Source organism: Poecilia latipinna, unplaced genomic scaffold (genome assembly GCF_001443285.1).
Source record: "Poecilia latipinna isolate Pla-1442-1.1 unplaced genomic scaffold, P_latipinna-1.0 Scaffold2051, whole genome shotgun sequence".
NCBI lineage: Eukaryota > Metazoa > Chordata > Actinopteri > Cyprinodontiformes > Poeciliidae > Poecilia > Poecilia latipinna.
This window is the reverse complement of record NW_015114667.1, coordinates 94,399-115,373: the sequence shown is the minus strand read 5'-3', so window position 1 is coordinate 115,373 and position 20,975 is coordinate 94,399. Positions and strand designations below refer to the sequence as shown.

At 38.3% G+C, this 20,975-nt stretch overlaps 3 protein-coding genes across 4 annotated transcripts; all 3 read left to right on the top strand.

The window, feature by feature from the left end:
- The first annotated feature begins 529 nt into the window (after positions 1 to 529).
- Positions 530 to 1,661, top strand: hid1b (HID1 domain containing b). The gene is made up of 5 exons (XM_015016708.1): positions 530 to 698; positions 770 to 850; positions 940 to 1,031; positions 1,227 to 1,385; positions 1,471 to 1,661. Exons 1-5 carry the CDS (start codon positions 597 to 599, stop codon positions 1,532 to 1,534), a joined length of 498 nt encoding a protein of 165 aa, XP_014872194.1. The 5' UTR covers positions 530 to 596; the 3' UTR covers positions 1,535 to 1,661.
- Positions 1,662 to 2,395: 734 nt separating this feature from the next.
- On the top strand, positions 2,396 to 20,932 carry fads6 (fatty acid desaturase 6). 2 transcript variants are annotated; one of them, XM_015016712.1, is made up of 7 exons: positions 2,396 to 2,474; positions 11,292 to 11,822; positions 14,446 to 14,612; positions 15,840 to 16,020; positions 16,197 to 16,384; positions 18,443 to 18,622; positions 18,823 to 20,932. In XM_015016712.1, the coding sequence occupies exons 2-7, from the start codon at positions 11,567 to 11,569 to the stop codon at positions 18,970 to 18,972; spliced, it is 1,122 nt and encodes a 373-aa protein (XP_014872198.1). In that variant the 5' UTR covers positions 2,396 to 2,474; positions 11,292 to 11,566; the 3' UTR covers positions 18,973 to 20,932. The 2 variants fall into 2 exon arrangements, with proteins under 2 accessions (XP_014872198.1, XP_014872197.1); XM_015016711.1 differs by having other exon boundaries at positions 2,402 to 2,474; positions 11,010 to 11,822.
- On the top strand, positions 2,402 to 10,703 carry ush1gb (Usher syndrome 1Gb (autosomal recessive)). The gene is made up of 4 exons (XM_015016710.1): positions 2,402 to 2,474; positions 2,664 to 3,753; positions 7,146 to 7,593; positions 8,770 to 10,703. The coding sequence occupies exons 2-4, from the start codon at positions 3,590 to 3,592 to the stop codon at positions 9,589 to 9,591; spliced, it is 1,434 nt and encodes a 477-aa protein (XP_014872196.1). The 5' UTR covers positions 2,402 to 2,474; positions 2,664 to 3,589; the 3' UTR covers positions 9,592 to 10,703.
- Positions 20,933 to 20,975: the final 43 nt, after the last annotated feature.

Here is a 20,975-nt window from a genome sequence, read left to right as displayed (position 1 = left end):
TAACCCAAGAAAATCTCTAGTGACAGAAATTTATTTAAAAACAAAAAAACACCAAATAAATTTATAATAGAAAGCTAAAAACTGCCACGCTGGGACCTGTAATCTGAAAAGAACAAAATTATAAACCAACCATAAAAGTGTAAATTAAAATGTGACCAAGCCAACTGAAAGATGTTGTGAAAGAATGGACAAATTTTAAAGTAATATGAACAAAAAGAGGTAATTTAGAGCACTAGAAGCAACAAATTAAAGTGAACGTTGGAAGATTAGTGAGACATGGGTTTTGAACTTTTTTTGTGCGTGTCTGAAAAGTGTGGCTTGCATTTGTATTTAGAGCCCCTGTGGTTATTTAGAAACTCTGCAATCACATCTTGAAGGCCGTTGTTGTATGTCTTCTACAAACTTTACAAATCTACTGAAATGTTTGTACCCTCTTGTTTCCAAAATTCTTCAAACTACTAGTCAGGTTTGATGGAGAACTTCCATTTTCAAGTCAGGCCACAGATTTCCAGTCAGGCATCCAGGAAGTAACAGCTCATGTTGTTTCAGGAATTGATAAGATTACGGAGAAGTCTCAGGTAAGCGAAGACGGAACGATGATTGCCTTGCCTCGTTCAAGCTCTCCAGCAACACCACCTCACCGTGGTGCCATCAATGGAGCCAGCGACACGGAGTCCAACTCAGAAAGAGACAGCGAGGTACTGCAGATGCCTCGCTGCTCGCACTCTGTTTATTTTTCTGCTTTCTCACAGTTTCATCCTGTCATCAGGTCTTCACGAGGTCGCAGACATCAAGAAGTCGAATATCGAGCGTCTCATCTACTGCCGCTTGGACCGCTAATTCAGGCTGGGTGAGAGAGGTTTTTTTTTTTATGTTTATTTCTGCTGCTTGTTGGTTTTTGTCAGGAGATTTTATGCTTTATTTACCTGTTCCTGTTAGATGTTGTCATGGAAATCTAGACTTCCTCTGCAAACCATCATGCGGCTTCTGCAAGTCTTGGTCCCTCAGGTGGAGAAGATCTGCATCGACAAGTAGGAGAAAAGTTTTAATTAGAAGCCAGATGGATTTAATAGTTTAACTGATTTACAAGAGATTGCTGTAAATTCTGGCAGTGCTCAAATTGCAAATAAGCAAAAAGTTGATGTTTTGAGAATTTGATTCTTAAATCTGAGATGTTCCAATTGTTTAGAGCTGGATCAAATGAGGAGGTTTTGTTTTATCTTCAGGGGTTTAACAGATGAGTCAGAGATCTTGAAATTCCTGCAGCACGGCACGCTGGTCGGCCTCCTCCCAGTCCCTCACCCCATCCTGATCAGGAAGTACCAGGCCAACTCTGGCACTGCCATGTGGTTCCGGACCTACATGTGGGGAGTCATCTACCTACGGTAAACATACCGGATGTAGATTCACAGTGGATTTCAGTTTGGCTGCTGAAACTGATTTTTTCACTCTTCCTTCTGTTCTTTGAAGGAATGTGGATCCTCCAATCTGGTACGATACGGACATAAGGCTTTTTGAGATTCATAGGATTTAGAGGAGCTGCTGGAGTTGACCACAACAAGTTCTGCCAGATGATCTTTGACCAACTTACTCAAAAAATAAAGATTCTCTAAACATACCTTGAAAGTTCTTCATTATGCAATAAATCCAACATGAAATCATTGGTTGAATATAATGTTCTTCAATCACTTAAATACTTTATTTAAGAACTAATTGGAATGCACTACAGAAGATTTAGTACACACAGTGAAACACAGCTGTAGCAAAGATTTATGCTGCAGCTAGATAAAGTCTAAATCAAGTTGTCAAAAATATTTATGTCCTTTAAAAAAAAAAATGCTTATCAGAATTTTTATTTATTTTTTTAAAAGACTTTTTTAATTATTTTATTTCTTAAAAATATAAAAGGAACTGTACATAATTGTACTTATGCAAGCAATCTGCAGATTTAAAAAGTAATCAAATATAAATATTTGTATGTGAAAGGGGAAAAAATTATTGGCTCAGAGTGGGTGGACCTGGCTAAACTGGATTTACCAAATTTTACCTTTGGAAACAATAAAAAGCATGAAGAATTGATAAAATGCCTAAGTTTTAGAGCTGTCAACTTTCTGAATCGATTGGCTACAGTCAGTCAAACTAAAATGGAAAATAATTTTTGTATCTACTGGATGTGTAACTGTGAGGCCATTCGGTCAAATATACTATAAATTAGCTTATAGTGGACATAAGTTCGTAATTGTGTGACTATTCTGAACATGTTTTAAACATTTGGTGTTTGGAATTTGATCCGAGTGTGACATCTGTACTACAATCTTCGTATATTTGTAGAAAGATTACCGAGTGAGCGCTCTTTGGAGCAAACGATATCTGACGTATTTTTCTTCAGTAACCTTGGCAACAAGAATTTAGGCAGTTGGGGAGGCAGTAAACGTTTTTACGCTTTGTACGTACCTTGGAAAACTTTCGTCTTTGTAAGTATTTATGTGTTTGTAAAGCGCCTTGTTGTTTTCTTTGGCTGATAAAATGTAGAGCAGTGTGCATCTATGAGTGTGGATTTAAGAGGAGTGATAAATTTTTTCTTTGTTATATTTTCAGTTACAAAAACAGTTTGAATGTAGCAATATGAGTGCATTACCTAATAATGTATTTTTTTTCTCCAGCTAATAAAAAACAAGGTTTTTGTGGATACACGTCAACGAACAACTAGTAAAAACTTTTACTAGTTGTTCGCTGACAACTAGTAAACGCTTTTTACTAGTTGCTACACGTCAGTTGTTCGCTGACGTGTAGCTAATGACGTGTTGTGAGGACAGTGACCTCCTGGTGACCCCAACAAGGCGATCTCTGACAAGCAAGGGATATAAAGTAAAATGTTTGAGAACATACTGAATATGAATGCATGCGACGGGATCAGACTTTCAACTATTTTTAAAAGAATCTCACTGGTCTAAAAGAAAATACATGGTCAGAACTGAAAAGTCGTGTGCAGCAGGCGGCAACCTGTTTCACCCAAATCATATAATTTGAAAGGTAATTCTACCAAATAATATAAGGACATTTATGTCAAAGGTAAAGGTAACATCCAAAAATGTCTCATTCCAACATTTATTGTTTAATCTATTTCAATGCCAAACGGTAGGGAAGGGAAGAGTGTTTGTCCTTGTTCCATTTCTTGTTAATGGAACAAGAAAAGATCATTCGAGCAGTCGGGCTGTTTTGGATTTTAATGTTGTTTTGATCATTGTACACCTCAACAACATTTAAACGTTGTGGGGGTTGGAACTAAAAAAACAATTATGTGAAAACAATGACATTAAAGAGGGATGCTTAAATTTAACTTGTCGGGATTCGAAATCATCTTCAAAACTGAAGGATGCTCCAGATTTGACTTATACGTGAAGCGGGGCGCGTCTTTACGTGGAGACAACTCCGCCCATTCCTGACTTACAGCTGGCCGCCGTCTCTAAGCAACCAGCTGCCCAGCAGTGGGCTCTGCAGGCCGCAGCGTCCCGGAGCGAACCGAGAAGTCAGCTCTTCAAAGGGACTAAAGGTTATGGACTGGAGCTCAAATTGAGCCAAGGCCGCCATGAATGACCGGTACCACCGGGCGGCCCGGGACGGCTACCTGGACATCCTGAAGGAAGCCACTCGTAAGGAGCTGAACGCCCCGGACGAAGATGGGATGACGCCGACCTTATGGGCCGCTTACCACGGCAACCTGGAGGCTCTACGGCTCATCGTTGGCAGAGGGTGAGTCCATAAAAAATATTTATTGTTTGTTTATAAATAAATTTGTTATAGAGTTTGAAACGTGACCTAAGAACTATATTTAAAAAAAGGTAATTTAACCAAATCAAAGTCTAGTTTAAAATAGAATTATTATTATTATTATTATTATTATTATTATTATTATTATTGTTGTTGTTGTTATGGAAAAAACTAATCTAATCATAAGAAATAAAATATTGAGAATAAATGTTACTTCCTTCCTTAGCAGTTTAATTAGTGGAAGGACATATAGAGGGGTTTACAGCCCCATTACATAGAAAGGTCAGGTTAAACAAGTGAATGCACACTGTGACAGCTTCATGTTCAGTTATGATCAATTTTAGAACAGACCAGCCTGGTCAGCAGGCTAGCACTCTAAATCTTATCCAGAAGCCATCAGTAATAATTTCACTCAACTAGATTAAAAATGATCTAAAAGCGAAAATCCATTATGTTTGGCTGAATGTCTATGTTGAGATGCAGGAAAGGTTTTAGGATCAACATCTGCTGAGGTTTTCAAGCTACAACCAAAGCAGGATGCTGATCAAAGTGGCTCCTTGTTATCTGTTGAAGCAGAATGAAACAGTCTGGGTGCCCTTTATCGTGCAGCTGACTACAGGTTTATAGGGCATGCGGTGATACAGAGGACAGTCGACTCTTGGAAAGGTCATAGATATTGATTGATAGAAACAGACCAGGAGAAAGACATACACAGATTGTTGCAATGAATGTGTCAATAACACAGGAATTCCTGGAAGACTTGTATAATTGCTTTTTTCCTTCTTTTTTTTGCTAACATTTCAGTATAGCAAAGAATCTTCTTTATTTTTATACTACAGTGAGAATGTCTATTCAGTCATGTCTCCAAATTTTCATTTATTTGTTTTTGCCCAATACAATCGTCTTTAAGCCAAGCAGCAACATATTTACAAAGAATGTAGACACATATGTATTAAAAGAGAAACAATTAGAATTTATTGATGAAAAACTTTAACACCGCTAAATGTGTGTTAAAAAAATGTGGAAAAATATTTCTATGCCGTTAACTTTTCCACCTTTTGTCTCCTTGCAATTAAATCTCAGTGTTTACTTTATGTTACTGGGATTTTATATTATAGACCTGCGTACCCGGAGAGAACCCACGCATTCACAGGGAGAACATGCAAACTCCATGCAGAAAGACCCCGGGCTGGGAAACCGTCTTGCTACAAGGCAACAGTGCTACCAACTGCGACACTGTGCTGCCGTTCAGCTTCATCTCTTGTATTTTAATTTACATTTACAAAGCAGCATGTGCACACTGAAAGTTATATAATTCAAAAGGGGAAGTGTCATATTGTTTATGTCTTCAAACTTGTAGCTCATGACAAAATATGTATCAGTCACCGCAGTGATTTGATCATTTGGATTACCAGAAAGGTGACTTAAATGAACATAAAGAATCTAATGATTTGCTGTCTTAAACAATCTTTTTTAAGTCCAAAGCACCATAATTAACAATATTAATTGTTAATGACCTCGGTGCTTTCTATGACTGACCACACCAGCAGGGAAAAGCTATATTTTGAAAATGCTGGAGCCCTGAGCTACATTTAGCTTAGCTACCATTACCTTTAAGAAAAGGGACATTTCAGGATGCTTTTAGGGTAATTTTATCTAGCTTAGTGTCTAGAAATAATGGAAAAATACCCCTTTAAAAAGCAGATGGTACTAAGGCCTGCTTCGTTTTAACAATTCTAAGTATTAATAATGCAGAAGCAGCACAATAATTCAGATTATGTAATATCCTCCTGATGTTTCCCTCATGATTGACGAAAGAAAGCATATTTATTCTGGTCATGGGCACATAATTTCCTTCCTGAAACAATTCCTCTTCTTGCTGCTCGAACCAAAGTGGGTTAATGCAGTGCACTGATGAATCAATAGTTATACTAGCTCCTGTAATTAGTCTATCGAGTCTGAAGGTCCAACAGTGATTTAATTTTATAACACAATCTTTGAATATCAAAATACATTTTGTAGTGGTACATAAAAATTAAGCACAATGGTACAGCAACATATTTTCTTACCTTAAAAAAGCTGTTTGCCAACAGCAAATCAATCATCTTCTGTTTACAATTATAGACGGTCGCACTCCACTGTAACATACGTTATATTCACATTCTGTATATGGCACTGGTGTTTAAGTTTTAGAGGTTAAATCATTTTAATTACATTTGATTACACTTAGATTATTCTAAGTGTACAAGCAAACACCTAAACTATTCTATTGCATTTCATATCCCATACTTTTCTTGGGATTAAAGGATAACTGAGTGCCAAAAACAACTTGAGTTGCATTTAATGATTTTAAATGACTTACGAATAAAGTCTCACAGTCAGAGCTTCCTCAGAACAATTGCTCTTGACAGCAGCAGAAAACAGATTTGTTTTTTTGTTGTTTATCTCTGCTTTATCGCCTCTAAACTGGAGCTACATGTGATCAGATTACTGCCTGAGTTACGTAGGTGTGATTCCTGTTGCATGTTACTACAGTGATACATTTCCCACCGCTGCAACTGGATCTGCGTTACAGCTTTTAAACAAACAGCAGAACGAAGAACTTTAAAAAGGTCCATCAGGGTCACAAGCTGAAAATAAAGCCAGAGGAGATGCTGATGAGGCTGGTGGAACCTGTTGTGGTGACTGCATGTTTGTGGGTGTGTGCGAAAAAAAGACTTTGGGTGTGTGGGATGAATAATGCAATGTCACCTCTGTCATGTTTAACCTGCAGAGCTTCAATTATTGATCATGGACTGGCCGTGTAAGAGGAGGGAAAAAAAGAAAGAAAGTTTGTCGCTGCTGCAGCTGAATGCTCCTGTTTATGTCATGATAACGATACAGTAACACCTGGGGGAATAAACTGCATATTGGGGCTTATTCTTATAATTCATTAATATCAGGAGGAAGGAGGAAAAAAAACTGGATTTTCATGAAAATCAGTTTACTCGACTGTAATTACTTTAAAATTAGAATTTACTTTGTGTGATGATAAAGGCTGTTTCTATTCTATTCTATTCTATTCTATTCTATTCTATTCTATTCTATTCTATTCTATTCTATTCTAACTTTAAAATGAAGTTAATCAAAGAACAAGGGTTAGTTTATTTTAGCCACTTCTGATCCTCTTAAAGATCATCTGTAGATATCTAATTAATTTGAAGAAAAAAATCTTCCCCTAGCTGACTAACTTAACTCACACTCACAGTTAAAGTAGATTTTTGCCTTTTCTACAAGAAATCTCCCAGTGTCTACAGCTGAAAAGAAAACCTTTAAAATTAGCATAAGAATCAGTTCAATAAATTTAATTAGACATCTCCTCTCCTGTGTCTTAGAGGTGATCCAGACAAATGTGACATCTGGGGGAACACGCCACTCCACCTGGCAGCTGCCAACGGCCACCTCAGTTCGCTCTCCTTCCTGGTAGCTTTCGGTGCCAACCTTTGGTGTCTGGACAATGACTATCACACACCTCTGGACATGGCAGCCTCCAAGGGCCACATGGATTGTGTGCGATATCTGGACTCCACCGCCTCCAAGCAGATCACCCTCAACCCGAAGCTGGTCAGTAAGCTGAAAGACCGAGCATTTCGGGCTGCGGAGCGTCGCATCAAAGACTGTGAGAAGCTCCAAATGAGGCACCGGGAGCGCATGGAGAGGAAGTTCATGAAGGAGTCAGTGGCTCTGGACAACCTGGATGCTATTAGCTTCTCCAGCTACACCAGCAGCAGCACGCTAAGCCGCAAGTTCAACACAGTCACCTCCAACATGCCATATTCACAGGTGGTTATGAGTCAGATGTAAATAAGCATAATATTATATGTCTTCTAAATGCTAATAATGGTTTTTATGAGAAAAATTTAGATTATAACCAATTTTTCTTTACTATGTACTTATTGTTAAGAACTTGATGACGTTAAGAACTTGATGAAGACGTAGCCCACACACCCAAGGTTTTGTTTGAGCAATGGAAACTGGTTGTTTTTGACTGGTTAGCTTCATCTTTAACATTTCACCTCTAAACTCTCCTGGTAAGGTTAATTGTTGATTAAATAGTTAAGGAAGTGCTAATATTGTTTTGAACTTGAGGGGTAAGGAAAAGGGGCAGAAAGCTTACCCAAGAGTGTTGGAAAGGAGGCTCCGAATGATTGTCAGATATCGATCCTCGATCAAAAGCAGCAGTGTAAGTTTTGCTCTGGTCATTGAACAGAGGAACAGATCCTTACCCTTGTAGAGTTGATGTGGAAATTATTGTAGTATGGTTTTCCAGGCTGTGTTTGGTACTTGGTGTGGTGTTCAACAGTAATATAGTAAGAGGATGGTAAAATGAAATGAGGCCTTGTATGTAGTAATCTATGCCCTGCTCTGTTCTGCTCTTGTGTGGACTCAGCTTTACAGACACAGTAAGGAGCTCCATCAAAAGAAGCAAGCTTATAGTAGAATGGCTACTCCTCTGCATCAAAGGTGTTTAGATATGCGGTCAGGATGTGAACTGGATATCTCGTATCGGAGGTTTTCTGAGCACAACTTGGAGCAGGCTAAAAACTCACTGGGGAGATTTTTTTTTAGAAAGAATGTGAGGAATCTTGCCCTTGGATAAGCAGAAGACATGAAATGGGTAGATGATATCTCATGATGGCAGAATGGATCAGAAGACAGATGGGTTGGGTCCTCATCTGGTCTATTGTGGTAGTAAATAACCTGAGCATAAACAAAAGCTTCTGCCAACTAATGGCCAGACATACTTTTTGTATTCTTCCATTGTCAGATTAAAGTGTAAAAATAAACATCAGAGGTTGTGAAGGGGAGTCTTTTGAGGTCTTTGTCAAAAGTGTTTTCTATTGATAGACTTTTTATTGAAGTCTTTCAAAACAGAAGTTATTTTGAAAAAATGTGCCTATATTTACTTTTGTTTTAAGACCTTAAATTTTGTTTTAAGCAAGCTGGTTTTATTTCCAGGCTACGCTGCATTCAACAGCCAAGGGCAAGGCCAAGATTCAGAAGAAACTGGAAAAGAAGAAGCAGGTTGATGGAACGTTCAAAATCTACGAAGATGGGAGAAAGAGTATCCGCTCGCTCACTGGCCTGCAGCTTGGTAGCGACGTCATGTTCCTCAAACAAGGCACCTACGCCAACCCCAAAGAGCGGGCCCGTCTCAACATCAGGGACATGTTCCCCCGGGAAAATGATGACGATGCTGAAACAGTTTCTCGTGCCATGAGTGATCCAGGCCTCTATGAAGCTGCCTATTCAGAAATAAGCGCAGACTCTGGGCGGGACTCCCTTTTCACTCGGCCTGGGCTTGGAACCATGGTGTTTAGAAGGAACTATATGACAGGTGGCATGTTCGGGATTGGAGGACGAGATGAAGGAAGCGTTGTTGGAAGTGAACCTGTTGGTCGAGCACCTAACGTCCGTCTGCGTGGACACCTGCCTCAGTGCTCTCCTAGCTTTGATGAAGACAGTATCGGCAGCGCTTTTAGCCTACAGGAGAGGAACCTGCAAGAATTACCTTGGGAAGAGGTTGACATCGGGTTGGATGAGGACATGGAGCCAGAGAATAACCCTCTGGAAACTTTTCTTGCCTCTCAGGGCCTGAGTGAATTCTTGCCAATCCTTAGTCGGGAGAAGATTGACTTGGAGGCACTGTTGCTATGTTCAGATCAGGATCTCAGTAGCATTCATATCCCGTTAGGCCCCAGAAAAAAGATGCTAGATGCCTGCAAGAGGCGTCTCAATGTTCTCGAAGAACCAGAAGCTATTGAGGACTCTGCGCTTTGAGACTTTATCTGTTTTATAGTGGGAGTATCACCTTACATCTTCATTCCCAGCAGATAGATTCATGACAGACTTTGGCTCATATTGCATATTATCATGGGGCAAAACCGAACATGTATTGTCTTTGATAATTTTAATCACTAATCAGCAGGAAATTGTTCTTTTTGGTTCCAACTCAAAATCATCAAAGGTAAAGCATGTCAACAAACTATGGCCCTTTAACAGTTCAATCACTGGTGTGGGTTTATCTCCAAAAAATATCATTGCCACCATCTTGTGGCTACCATGTGTAACTGCACTCAATTTCATGCTGTAGATTCTCCTACCTGAGATGTCAAGAACATAGTTTATTTGTATTTTGTGACATGCTATTATATATACATTTGCATAAATCTAAATCTGTCTCCATATTATGAGTCTACACACACAAATATTAACAAACTACATAAAACTAATTACAAACGTTACAATAAGATACAGGTTTTGGTTTTAACATTTTTCCACAAACAGGTAAGTTTCTATTGATTCACCTCCAATAAATTCTGCTTTATTGTTACTGTACATCTCTATTGCTCCATTTAAGAAAAATCAAAATACAACTATTGTACTTTAAGACAAAAATATTTCTGTTTGGCACATGTACATTAATGACCGTACTGTATGTTTGTGATAGATGCTAATCTGAGACTGCTGCAGACATGGTGGTAACAGTAAGACGATGTGGCGTCAGGGCAAAGTTACGTGAGTTTGCGTAACATAAAGCTGCAGTTTCAGGTTGCTGCATGTCGCATCACCTTTCAGCTCTGGATGTATCTGCACCAGAGGGCATGACCCGGCATGTATGATCATTTTTATTTTTTTGTAATAACTGCCTGAAAATGTTCACAGAAACATTATATCTTTTAATAAAATAAAGTAAAAGAGTTCATTGGGAGCTTGTTGTACTTATAAATTGGCATGAATGCATTAAGGCTGTCAAAATTCAATTTATCTGTTAGATTTATGTAATTGGTTCTCAGTACACACCTCCTGTCTTAGGGGTACAATTTTCTGTATTTTTAACTTTTCTTTGGAAGCCATTTTCCACTTTTCTCTTTTTTTTAAATCTCCATTAGCATTTATCTGCAAGCTGTTCTGATATTTTATGGGGTTTTTTCTCCCTCTTCTTTGTTGCATTTAGCTATTTTGTCATTTTAGGTATTGTTTTTATGATTTTTTGGCACCTCTTTCCTTTTCCTTGGACCTCTTACAAGAAAGTGTTAGAGTGTTATAGTCTTACAAGAAAGTGTTTAGTGTTACAGTTTTGTAACACTTCTCCAACATTTTTGTATTGTTGTTGAACCCAGCCTGAAAAATACAATTCAATTTAGAAAAATACAAGGACAATTCTAATTTCCACCTATTTTTTCCCCCTTTCCAAGTCAGGTCCTATTTATCCAATCATCCAGATTTCAGAGGGATGCAGATTAATGTGAATGAACTTCTAAAAGAAAAAGCTATCTGCCTACTTTGAAAAAAACAGAAGTGGACGCTGTTACTCAGCCTTCGTCTTTCCCAGAATGTTTGCCAAGGTTACAGCAGCAGAGGGGAGGGGGAAGAGGAGAGCACACAAAGGCAGAGGAACAACGGAGGAGAGAGCGTCATGCAGAATGCATGAGACACCGGAGAGGGGGAACTGAAGCAGATGCATTTTTTTTCTGCAGGATTTCTGAAGCCATCCTGTTAAATCTTCAGCCAGTGCCTCATTAGATTCAAAGTCAAGGCGAGGAGGAGGAATGACATAAAAAAAAAAGAAGTGGGACGGGAGGATCCAGAACGGCTACAGGAAGGGGGTCGGGCTTCTCTGACAATGATCCTCACCAACAGGGAGTTTGTCAGTGTTGACTTTCCTCAGTGGACTTTGCGTTCAGTGCTGCAGCGTTTTTCCCCGGCTGCTCTCAGGGGGAGACTGTGACTCTGTCCTGAGCCGGTCCTCAGCATGCAGAGCGTACAGGACGAGTGCCGAGAAATTCCAGAAATCCAGAATGACCGAGGATGGGGTGGTGTGCTAAAAATGAGAAGCGGAGCGCTTTCGGAGGTGACAAACGGTGGAGGAGAAGAGGATGTGGGGAAAGAGTCTCTGATGATGGAGCTGACCAGGCTGGTGCAGAAGGTGATGAAAGAGAGCAGCTGGTGGGAGAAGAGGGGAGTGGACTGCAGCATCCTGACTGCAGCATTCCTGAGCCTGGTACCTGGTAAGGAATAACTCAACACATCTGTAAACATAAGAAGATAGCGATCTGAGGTATTGAAACATTTCAAACTGACTAAAATTACTCATTGTGTTCAAAATGTTGATAAATGACATTAGCTTTAATATGTTTCATTACAATTGTATGGTCAACACAAATTTCAGTATAAATCCAGCTGATCTGGTAAGCCAACAGAGGGGTTGTTGGAGAACATTTAGGAATAAACAGAAGTAGTATGATCAAGGTACACAGCAAACAGGTGACTCTGGAGGATCAACTGTGATCCACAGTTCATGCTGTGAAGAAGCTGGTGGGAGTTAAATGGATGATGGTCGGAGTTAAATATAGGGCAATCATGGGGGGAAAGCTGTAGCAGCAAATGTTAAAACGGCTTAGTTAAAGTCCAGTCCTCCATCCAAGCTGACTTACCTTGATCTATTTTTGCCATGAATGTGTAAGGCTGTTAGAGACCCTGCTTTTTTTGTAAATTGCCTCAAGATGAAGTGTTGCGATTTGACACTAACTACATAAACTGACGTGAATTAGATTTTCTCACTTGTAAAATAATTTGTAAACTGTGCATCATTCCACTTTTATCTGAAGCAGTGGGTTCTGAGATCTGAAACCAAGCTGATTAGCGGAGGTTTATAGATTTAGAAATTGTAGGGGCCAGAGACATTAATGAAGTTTAACAATCCCATGTGACTGTGTGTGTATATATGATCAAGAGCACACACTGCAGTCTGGATTTTAGGTAAAACAAAATTAAAAAAACAAACCGTTACTATTCTTTTTTCTTCAGGCACATAATGAGCTGCTGAATCTTCCTACATAATGGAGAAGTGTAAATTTACATGTAGATTAAAGGATAACCTTTAATCTACATGTGAAGCGATGTAAGGAATGTTGTACGTGATGAAAAGGTGTCGGATGCGAGCAGCCCTGTTGTCTCTGGTGACGAATAAGGTTTCATTTTACCAGTTGAGCTGCCTGCTAATTTATCTCAAGCTGGAGATGCTCCTACTTCTTTAGATTTTGTTACTAAGTAAGGTAAAAAAAAAAATAAAATATATATGTATATATATGTATATATATATACATATATATATGTATATATATATATATATATATATATATATATATATATATATATATATATTTTTTTTTTTTTTAACCTTACTTAGTCTTTACCTTTTACCTTACTTATATCTGCAGCAATTTCAATAAAGCAATTGGGAACGATTGTGTCTTTTTGGCAAGCTGCTGTTAAGATTTATGCTCACTGTCCTGCTTTGACACAGCAACACCAACTCTTGGCTCCATCTCTGATCAGCGCTCTCCTTGTTTGACCTTAAGTTTAAGTGGGCAGCCTTGTCTTGGTAGGTACCTGTACTCTTTCCATTTCCGGATGATGGATTGAGCAGTGTTCAGTGAGATGTTCAAAACTTGGTAAATCTTTTTATAACCTAAGGTTGCTTTAAACTTTCCCACAACTTTATTCCTGACCTGTCTGCTGCGTTCCTTGGATTTTATGATGCTGTTTGCTCCCTAATATTCTCTTAACCAACCTCTCAAGCTGTCACAGAGCAGCTGTATTTGTACAGAGATTAGATTAGACACAGACAAACTCTATTTAGCAGTCATCAGGCAACTTCTGAGGGCAATTGGTTGCACTGGGAGAAACTAAGAAGTACACACTGCACTTTTCTGTTTTTAATTTGTAAAACAAATGTTTTGAATCATGTATATATTTTTGTCTACTTTTCAGTTGTATACAACTTTGTATTTTGGTCTTTCACATTAAGTTCCAATAAAATACATTTATGTTTGTGATTGTAATATGACAAAATATGGAAAAGTTCAAAGGATATGAGTGCTTTTGGAAACCACTACATGTTAAGTTATGAAGCTACAGCCAACATATTTTAATCTTAAAGTCTAATCAGTCAGGACCGATTTCTATAACCAACTTTCGTTAGTTGAGTTTGTTAGTTTTTAGACATTTGTTTCTTTACAGCTCTTCCACAGCGTTTGAGTCAGCTCTGTACTTTGACTGGACTCTTGATGCACCTGGCTTAATTTATTTTTCAGCCATTCTGTTGCCGATTTCCTGCGGTGTTTGGGATCATTGTCCTGTTGATGGCCCAGTTTGGGCCAGGTCTCAGCTTGGTTCATTCAGATGCATATTTGCAAACCTAAGCCATGCTGCCATGTTCTCTTAGGAGAGAAGAGGCTTTCTCCTTCAGCCCTTGTGAACAAGCCACACTTGTTCAGGCTTTTTCTAATCATCCTATCACAAACTTTAACATTTGACATTCTAACTGAGGCCTCTGGTGTCCGACGTTGAGCTCTTAGGCTTGTGAGAAAACCATCAGAACAAAGACTAAGACTGACCATCATTGTGTTTTCTTTCTTCCTTCTTTTTTAGGTATTTAGTCTATCCATCAGAAGCTGTTTCAGCCTTTTAGTACATAAACTGTAAAACTAATGTGGCAGAGCAGGGATAAAAAAAAATATATATTAAAATCCAGTTTAAAGCAATGTTAAGAAACAGAGAGTCGAGAGTTTTAAGTTAATGCAAAAACAATTCTATAGACACATTTATCTCCTGTTGTCTGTCTTCCAGCCTTCCTGTTGCTAGGCTCCTCTCAGCTGCTGTGGTTTTCCTTGGGGATGCTATTGATGGGCTTGGCTCATGCTATCATTACCGTCAAAGGGACACATCTGGCCAGTCACGGAGCGCTCTGTGAGTCGCACACCTGGGCAAAGTTCTGGGCCATCTTCTTCATCGAGGTATGCAGGAAAAATAAAAATAAAAATCTGCTGCCATGTGAAAATTTAAAACAAAAATAACTTTTAGAGCTGGATAGTCTTATTCTCACTTCTTTGGCAAAGCTAAAGAAGTAAGAGTAAAATATATCAACTATAACTTAATATTTTATGTGAAGGGCTTTATTTATGTTTTTCTTTGTCTATGGCTTTTCACGCAATCATGTTCATCCCGACAGAGACATATGTTTCCATAAAACACTCTCAAAGCCCCACCAGCTCCTGACTGGTCAGTTCCAGAAATCTGAAAAGCTTTCCATCTGAAATTTAGCATTTAAAAATTGCTTTAAAAAGCTTTCTGATCATTTCCAAATTTAAACCACAAACTGGAATATCAGTAACTGTCTGTGATAGTTTAAACATTACCAAAGTTATAATCCAGCTATTACCCAATGACGTCAATATTTTGGAGTGACCATCACAAATCCCTAAAACATGTGTGGACAACATGGCCTGCAAACTTGACCAATTTCACACCAGTTCTTTTAGGATGAATGGAGCAAAGCGCTTGTCAAACTACTAGGAGAATCTCGTAGAAAAATAGTTAAAACCTTTGACAAAAAAGTCATACAAAAAGCCAATTTGTTAAACTGTATGGAAATGGGAAAACATCTGATTTTGTAAAAAATTTAAAACAAACACTATATCTCTCATTATCCTGGCATTTAGAAACTATAATTAATTTTAATTATTCTAACTGAACATGCAGTGCATGTAAATATCTAGTTTCAGTGTTGTAAGAGGTAATTGGACTGAACTTGCATCACACTATCCATGCACTCCATTGACCATAACAAAAACCTGGCAAAACCCTCACAACCACAGAACATTCAAGTTAAGTTCCAGTTGAGATTTAAATGTATCTTTCTGTGCTGCAAAGCAGAACATGGTTTTGCTTAAACCATTCAGTGACCTCAAATAACCCAAGCATCCAGAAACTCAGTTCACTGACCTCGCCTAATTAAACTTGGATATTTATTGAATATGCTGATATTTACACAAGCAAAACATTTGTATCATTGCCTTCTCTCTCTTTTAACCTTTGACCAGATACCTCAAAATGTAAACAAAAAATATAATAGATTCATAGCCTGTATCCAATCTCAACCTAAACACATGTGCATAGACTGAGATATATGTGTATTTTTAATGTCTGTTTTTTATTTTATTCTTTTTTTTTGGTCTGCTCAGATCTGCAGCTCATTCTCAGCCCAAGCAGGCATACATGGCCACATTAAGATGCATCATGCCCACACCAACATCATTGGACTCGGCGACTCCAGCGTCTGGAAGATTCCCTTTCTGCCTCGCATCATCTACTTGTTCATGGCCCCCTTATCTGTGCCGGTCATCACTCCACTCGTTGCTCTAGGTTAGAAAGTTTTTTTAGTTTTTATTTGTTTTGTTTTGTTCACTGTAGGTTCATTTGTAGAGTTTCTAAAATTACTACCAGCATAAAGTTGAGATAGCTTTTTTTTTAACTCTTTGGTGTCCTACATCTCTCTCTAATCCGTGTTGATTTAATGTGAGTGATATATTTGTTTTCAGCTCATCTTAAAGGAAATTCTTTAGGCATGGTGGTCCGGACGGTCCTGATGATTGCACTGGGCCTGTATTCACAGTATTGGCTCCTCATAAACGTGTCCGGGTTCAGGTCGATGCCCGGAGCCTTGTTATGCATGCTGGTGTGCAGAGCCATGTTCTCCATTCCGTACATCCATGTCAACATTTTCCAGGTGACAACACAGTGCCTGCATATTTGCATACATGCAAATCTTATGGAGACAGACCGTCTTCTTTTAAGAAAGACCGGTTTCAAAACTAACATGCCAGAAAGCATTTTTAAAACAGATAAAAATCCATACAATGCATGAAACTGATTGACTGAAACGACCAAATAAGAGAAGGTGTCAAATATGAGTAATCAATAAAATCGGAAACAACATACACATTTTAAGTGACCTTTTGAGTTGAGTGACCAGTAAGTTAACCATATTTAATTTTTTCTTTAAAGTAATAAAGGATTACTCAAAAATGAATAAAAATGAACAGTAACATTGGAAACACATCAAAACTACACAAGAGTAATTATATTTTAATCATATTTGAATAAACTAAATTATAATACAATATTTGTCAACAGAGTTAATTGTTTGTTTTGTTTTGTTTTTTTTGTTGTTTTTTTTTACATGTTCTGTCTACATGTTTATAGACATTTTTGTTTCAAACTATGTCAACTTGTTCTTTTTATTTTTTAGTGCTTGACTTAAGGCCATTTGGAAAAAAATACTCCACTCACAAACCAGCTTCTTTTCATTTCATGCCAAACGTTCACCAGGAGCTTTTTATTGCAGGCTCTGTGGGAAGCTAACAGACACCGGCATTGTGTTGCAGTCAGAGAACTAAAGGGATAACAAGAACAATCCAGGCATGATTTTCCAAGAAAAGATCCAGGTCATTGTACATTGTTCAGAACAAAGGGTGTGAAGGTGGATTAGAGAACGCAGGTTTCAGATGTTTGTTCTAACTCGGAGGTCAGACTGGAGACCCTCTCTCCAGAGTCTCCTTGATCTGTGAATGCTGTTGTTGGCTGGTTTCACCTCACCTCCCACCTCCCTCCTCCCTGGGTTCAAAGCTGTTCGGCTGAGGTTGACCTCTGATTTCAGTGGGTTCATCATACTGAGATTGCACTGAATGTATTCTGTAAATCTTATATTTCTCTGTCAATAAGTAAAATCTTAAAACCAGCAACAAAAATACGTTGGAATTCACGGAATTTGTTTGCACGATCTCCACAGCTCCAGGATCAATTTACTCGTCCCTCTTTTGAGTAAATTTAAACAGTGACGCACCTGAAAGGATAAACCACAGTTTCAGATGGAAGTTAAAGAACTACTGGAATTTTCTTTCCCATCTGTGGACCCTGTGGATTAGAGAAATTGCACAATAAATTCAAACTTGTGCACCCAAGTTGTTTGTTTTATAAACCACAGACGATGTTTGTAAAATTGTTCCACTCTTTAAAAGTGAAATCCTAAAATTAAGATAAAATTATAGATGTGATGACTGTGTGTCATTTTTCAACTGGGTCTTTACATAATTCACTTTTCCAGTAAGCAGAAGAAAGTCACTCTGAGACATTGACTTTGTGTTCCTTGTAGTTCTGCACAATCAAAAAATGTCTTGTTTAATTGGGGTTCATATCATTAAGTCTGGCATCGTTTGTAGGTAATTCCAATTCGTTTCAACACTTAGCCTAATTTTTACCTCCTATTTTTAATGAAGTGAAACACCCAAACATTCCATGCATAGTAAAGTTTAACCCTTTCACAGACTTAAGACATGAAGTCCATTCTAAATCACAAACTTTTTACCCAGTGCACAGTTCTGTGCCCTTTTACGAGGGTTTTTTTTTTTTTTTTCTGCGGTTTTGGGAGCTTGCTGTCTGATGGGACACCCACCCCTCCAATCCCCCCATGCTCCCACTTCCACGCTGTCTGACCATGACATCTGCAAGGCACATCTTGAGCATTGTGCTAAGACCGCGGAAGGGTCAAAAGCTAAAAATACAAAACCATCTCAAATTGTTCAAAATGTAATCGTTTCAAAAATGTACCTGGTAACATGTAGTGATTCAGGGGTAAAAATAAGAATATAATTTTAAGCAAACGCCTAACTAGGACAGTCATCAGGTCAAAACACCTGCTCCATTGATCAGATGCAGCTCAAAATACAAAGCGGTTGTATCAGATTAACCTGAAAAGTAATTAAAAAAAAAACATGTCTTGTTGCAGCACATTGGTCTACCAATGTTCTCTCCAACAAAACGGCCGAAGAGGATTTACCAGATGACCCACGGAGTTCTGAACCTGCCCCGCAACCCTATGCTGGACTGGACGTTTGGACACTCTCTGATCAGCTGCCACGTAGAACACCACCTCTTCCCCTTTCTGTCAGACAACATGTGTTTAAAGGTGGAGTTACCATTACTGCCTCATGACATGTTTTTTTCCCCTCACCATTTCTACTGTTTGGGATCATTGTCCTGTTAATGATCCAATGTGGGGCAAGCTTCGGCTGTCTCACAGATGGCCTCACATACGACTGTAGAAACGTTAGGAGTTTTATGGTCCTGTGATTATGCATAACCGCTGTCTTGCTTCATTCTGTTCAGGTGAAGCCTGTTGTGTCCAAGTACCTGATTGAAAAGAAGCTTCCCTACCAGGAGGACACCTACCTGTCCCGTCTTCACCTGTTCTTTACCAAATACCAGGAGTTGATGGTGTTCGCTCCACCCATCACAGAGCTGGTGGGAGTGCAATGACTGAGGGAGGATGATGTCATCTTTACTTAGGACTTATGACATGTTTCAGCTTATATTGTGCTGATTAAAACTGCTTTGAAACACAAGAAAGGCATTAAAAAAATATGTACTGTCGATAGCTTCAATTATAAGAGGTTTTTAAAACACTAACAGACTTTAAGAGTTACAGTTTAGCTGTTGATTTAATCAAAGACACCAATATTTAACCCGAGACGTTTTCTCTAATCAGCAGCATTGCTCTGACACTTTTGTTTCGACTTGGTTTCTGTCTTATAAAGGTTCTGTCCATCATCATCCTGACTTACCTCAAACATGTACTGTCTACTACCTCAGCTAAGGTTAGAAAGTCACGTTTCCACTTTGACAAAGCTGGTAAAGGTGATGAATCTTTAGTTACTAGGCAATGATGGAAGACTGCTGCATGAAGACTTGGCATGGTGTAAACAGGATAGGCTTCTATGTCCAAAAGCACAAATCTTTTCACAATGTAGGCATCAAATTCTTTTCTTTTCCCTTGTTTAAAGGCATTTACCAGTGCTATAATGGTCAATGTAAAATATTAAAATATTCATTTTGCTCATTTTAAGTAGAATATAACGAGTTGGGCAAAAAGTGGCCAATGATGTAATATTATTTTGGAGTCAATAATGTAACATTCTGCCCATAGTATAATAAGTTATTATGGTATCGCAGTGAACCATAAGAAAAAAAAAATGTTATGTTATATAATCCAAAACTTTATGACATTATTGGCAAGTTATTTGATTTATTTCACTGAAAATTCTTATGTCATCGGATAACAGAAATAGTGGCTACATCTATTTTTTTTAGCCACCACACATTCTGTTGAAACCAGCTAATCCCATCTCTCTTTATCATTTAAATCTTTAAAGCACAAATCTTCTGTAAAAAAAAAAAAAAAAAATCCTGGAATGTGAGATCATGGAACCTTATTTCAGAGGATTAAGCCTTAAACTCAGGCTTTTAATCAGTCATATGCTAAAACTTAAAAGTTTTAATCCAATTCTGCTGATGTCTGACGCGGTGCATCATACTGCCGTGATTTAGTTTCTTTATGTCTGTTATGCTGTGTGGAGTTTGTCTGCACTCTTTCCATGACTTTCACAAGTTCTTGCTTTGTTCGGTCATCTGTAATTAGGTCTTTTACCTTTGGATTTAAATGTAATAAACAAAAAGCTTCATTTCTGTCTATATCATTGTTCACTTCTTTTCACTTCTCACTGAGTAAAACTTAGTTGAACATGAAAAGCAACAAAAAAAATGAAATAAGCAAGCTAACTGTTGGAGCAGACCACAAAACGTTAAAAAATGTCTCAGGAAAACCTTAAGCAGCATTACAGGACTTATAGCAGGTTTCAGATGGTTTTGATGTAAAAGCAGATACCTGTGTGTATCATGGTTTGGAAATGTTTTGCTGAAATTGTTTTAAAAAAGTAAAGTGAAGTAGGATGGGATCCCATTAACATGACCATAGACCAAAACATACCAGCAAATCAAGGAGTTGTCTATAAGGAAGTCAAAAGTCTTTCTTATTCTGGGTCTAGTCAAAGCCTGAATCCTGATCTCATTGAGAAGCTGTGAGGTGACTTGAAACTGGCTGACACATTCAAGAAAACCCTCATACATCTCACAGCTGAAAGCAAGCTTTCTTTAGAGCAATACTGACTGGTAGAGGCACGGCTTAAAGCATATTTCACTGAAGTGAGATAAGAGATAAAAATGTGATTAAACATCGCTATATGAATATTTCTTAAGAATGAACCAAACATTTATTGTTCTTGCTGTTACATGATAACAGCAAAAAGCCACGTCATCATGTAACTGCAGCTTCTTGCTGTGGGTGTGCCATGTAGGAGCTCTGTGTGAGCTCCTACATGCATACTGCAGGAGCACCCAACAATAGACTGAGTCCAGATCTCAGCTTTTAGGCAACAGACAAGAAAAAAAGACAAGAGCACAACTTTGGGACATTTTGTCACTTA

Bases quoted from the DNA above. Each gene is read 5' to 3' on its own strand.
- hid1b (XM_015016708.1), top strand. From the start codon at position 597: ATGATTGCCTTGCCTCGTTCAAGCTCTCCAGCAACACCACCTCACCGT. The intron at 699-769 runs GTACTGCAGATG...TCCTGTCATCAG, and splicing joins ACTCAGAAAGAGACAGCGAG to GTCTTCACGAGGTCGCAGAC. The intron at 851-939 runs GTGAGAGAGGTT...TGTTCCTGTTAG, and splicing joins GGACCGCTAATTCAGGCTGG to ATGTTGTCATGGAAATCTAG.
- ush1gb (XM_015016710.1), top strand. From the start codon at position 3,590: ATGAATGACCGGTACCACCGGGCGGCCCGGGACGGCTACCTGGACATC. The intron at 3,754-7,145 runs GTGAGTCCATAA...CCTGTGTCTTAG, and splicing joins CGGCTCATCGTTGGCAGAGG to AGGTGATCCAGACAAATGTG. The intron at 7,594-8,769 runs GTGGTTATGAGT...TTTTATTTCCAG, and splicing joins CCAACATGCCATATTCACAG to GCTACGCTGCATTCAACAGC.
- fads6 (XM_015016712.1), top strand. From the start codon at position 11,567: ATGCAGAGCGTACAGGACGAGTGCCGAGAAATTCCAGAAATCCAGAAT. The intron at 11,823-14,445 runs GTAAGGAATAAC...TCTGTCTTCCAG, and splicing joins ATTCCTGAGCCTGGTACCTG to CCTTCCTGTTGCTAGGCTCC. The intron at 14,613-15,839 runs GTATGCAGGAAA...TGGTCTGCTCAG, and splicing joins GGGCCATCTTCTTCATCGAG to ATCTGCAGCTCATTCTCAGC.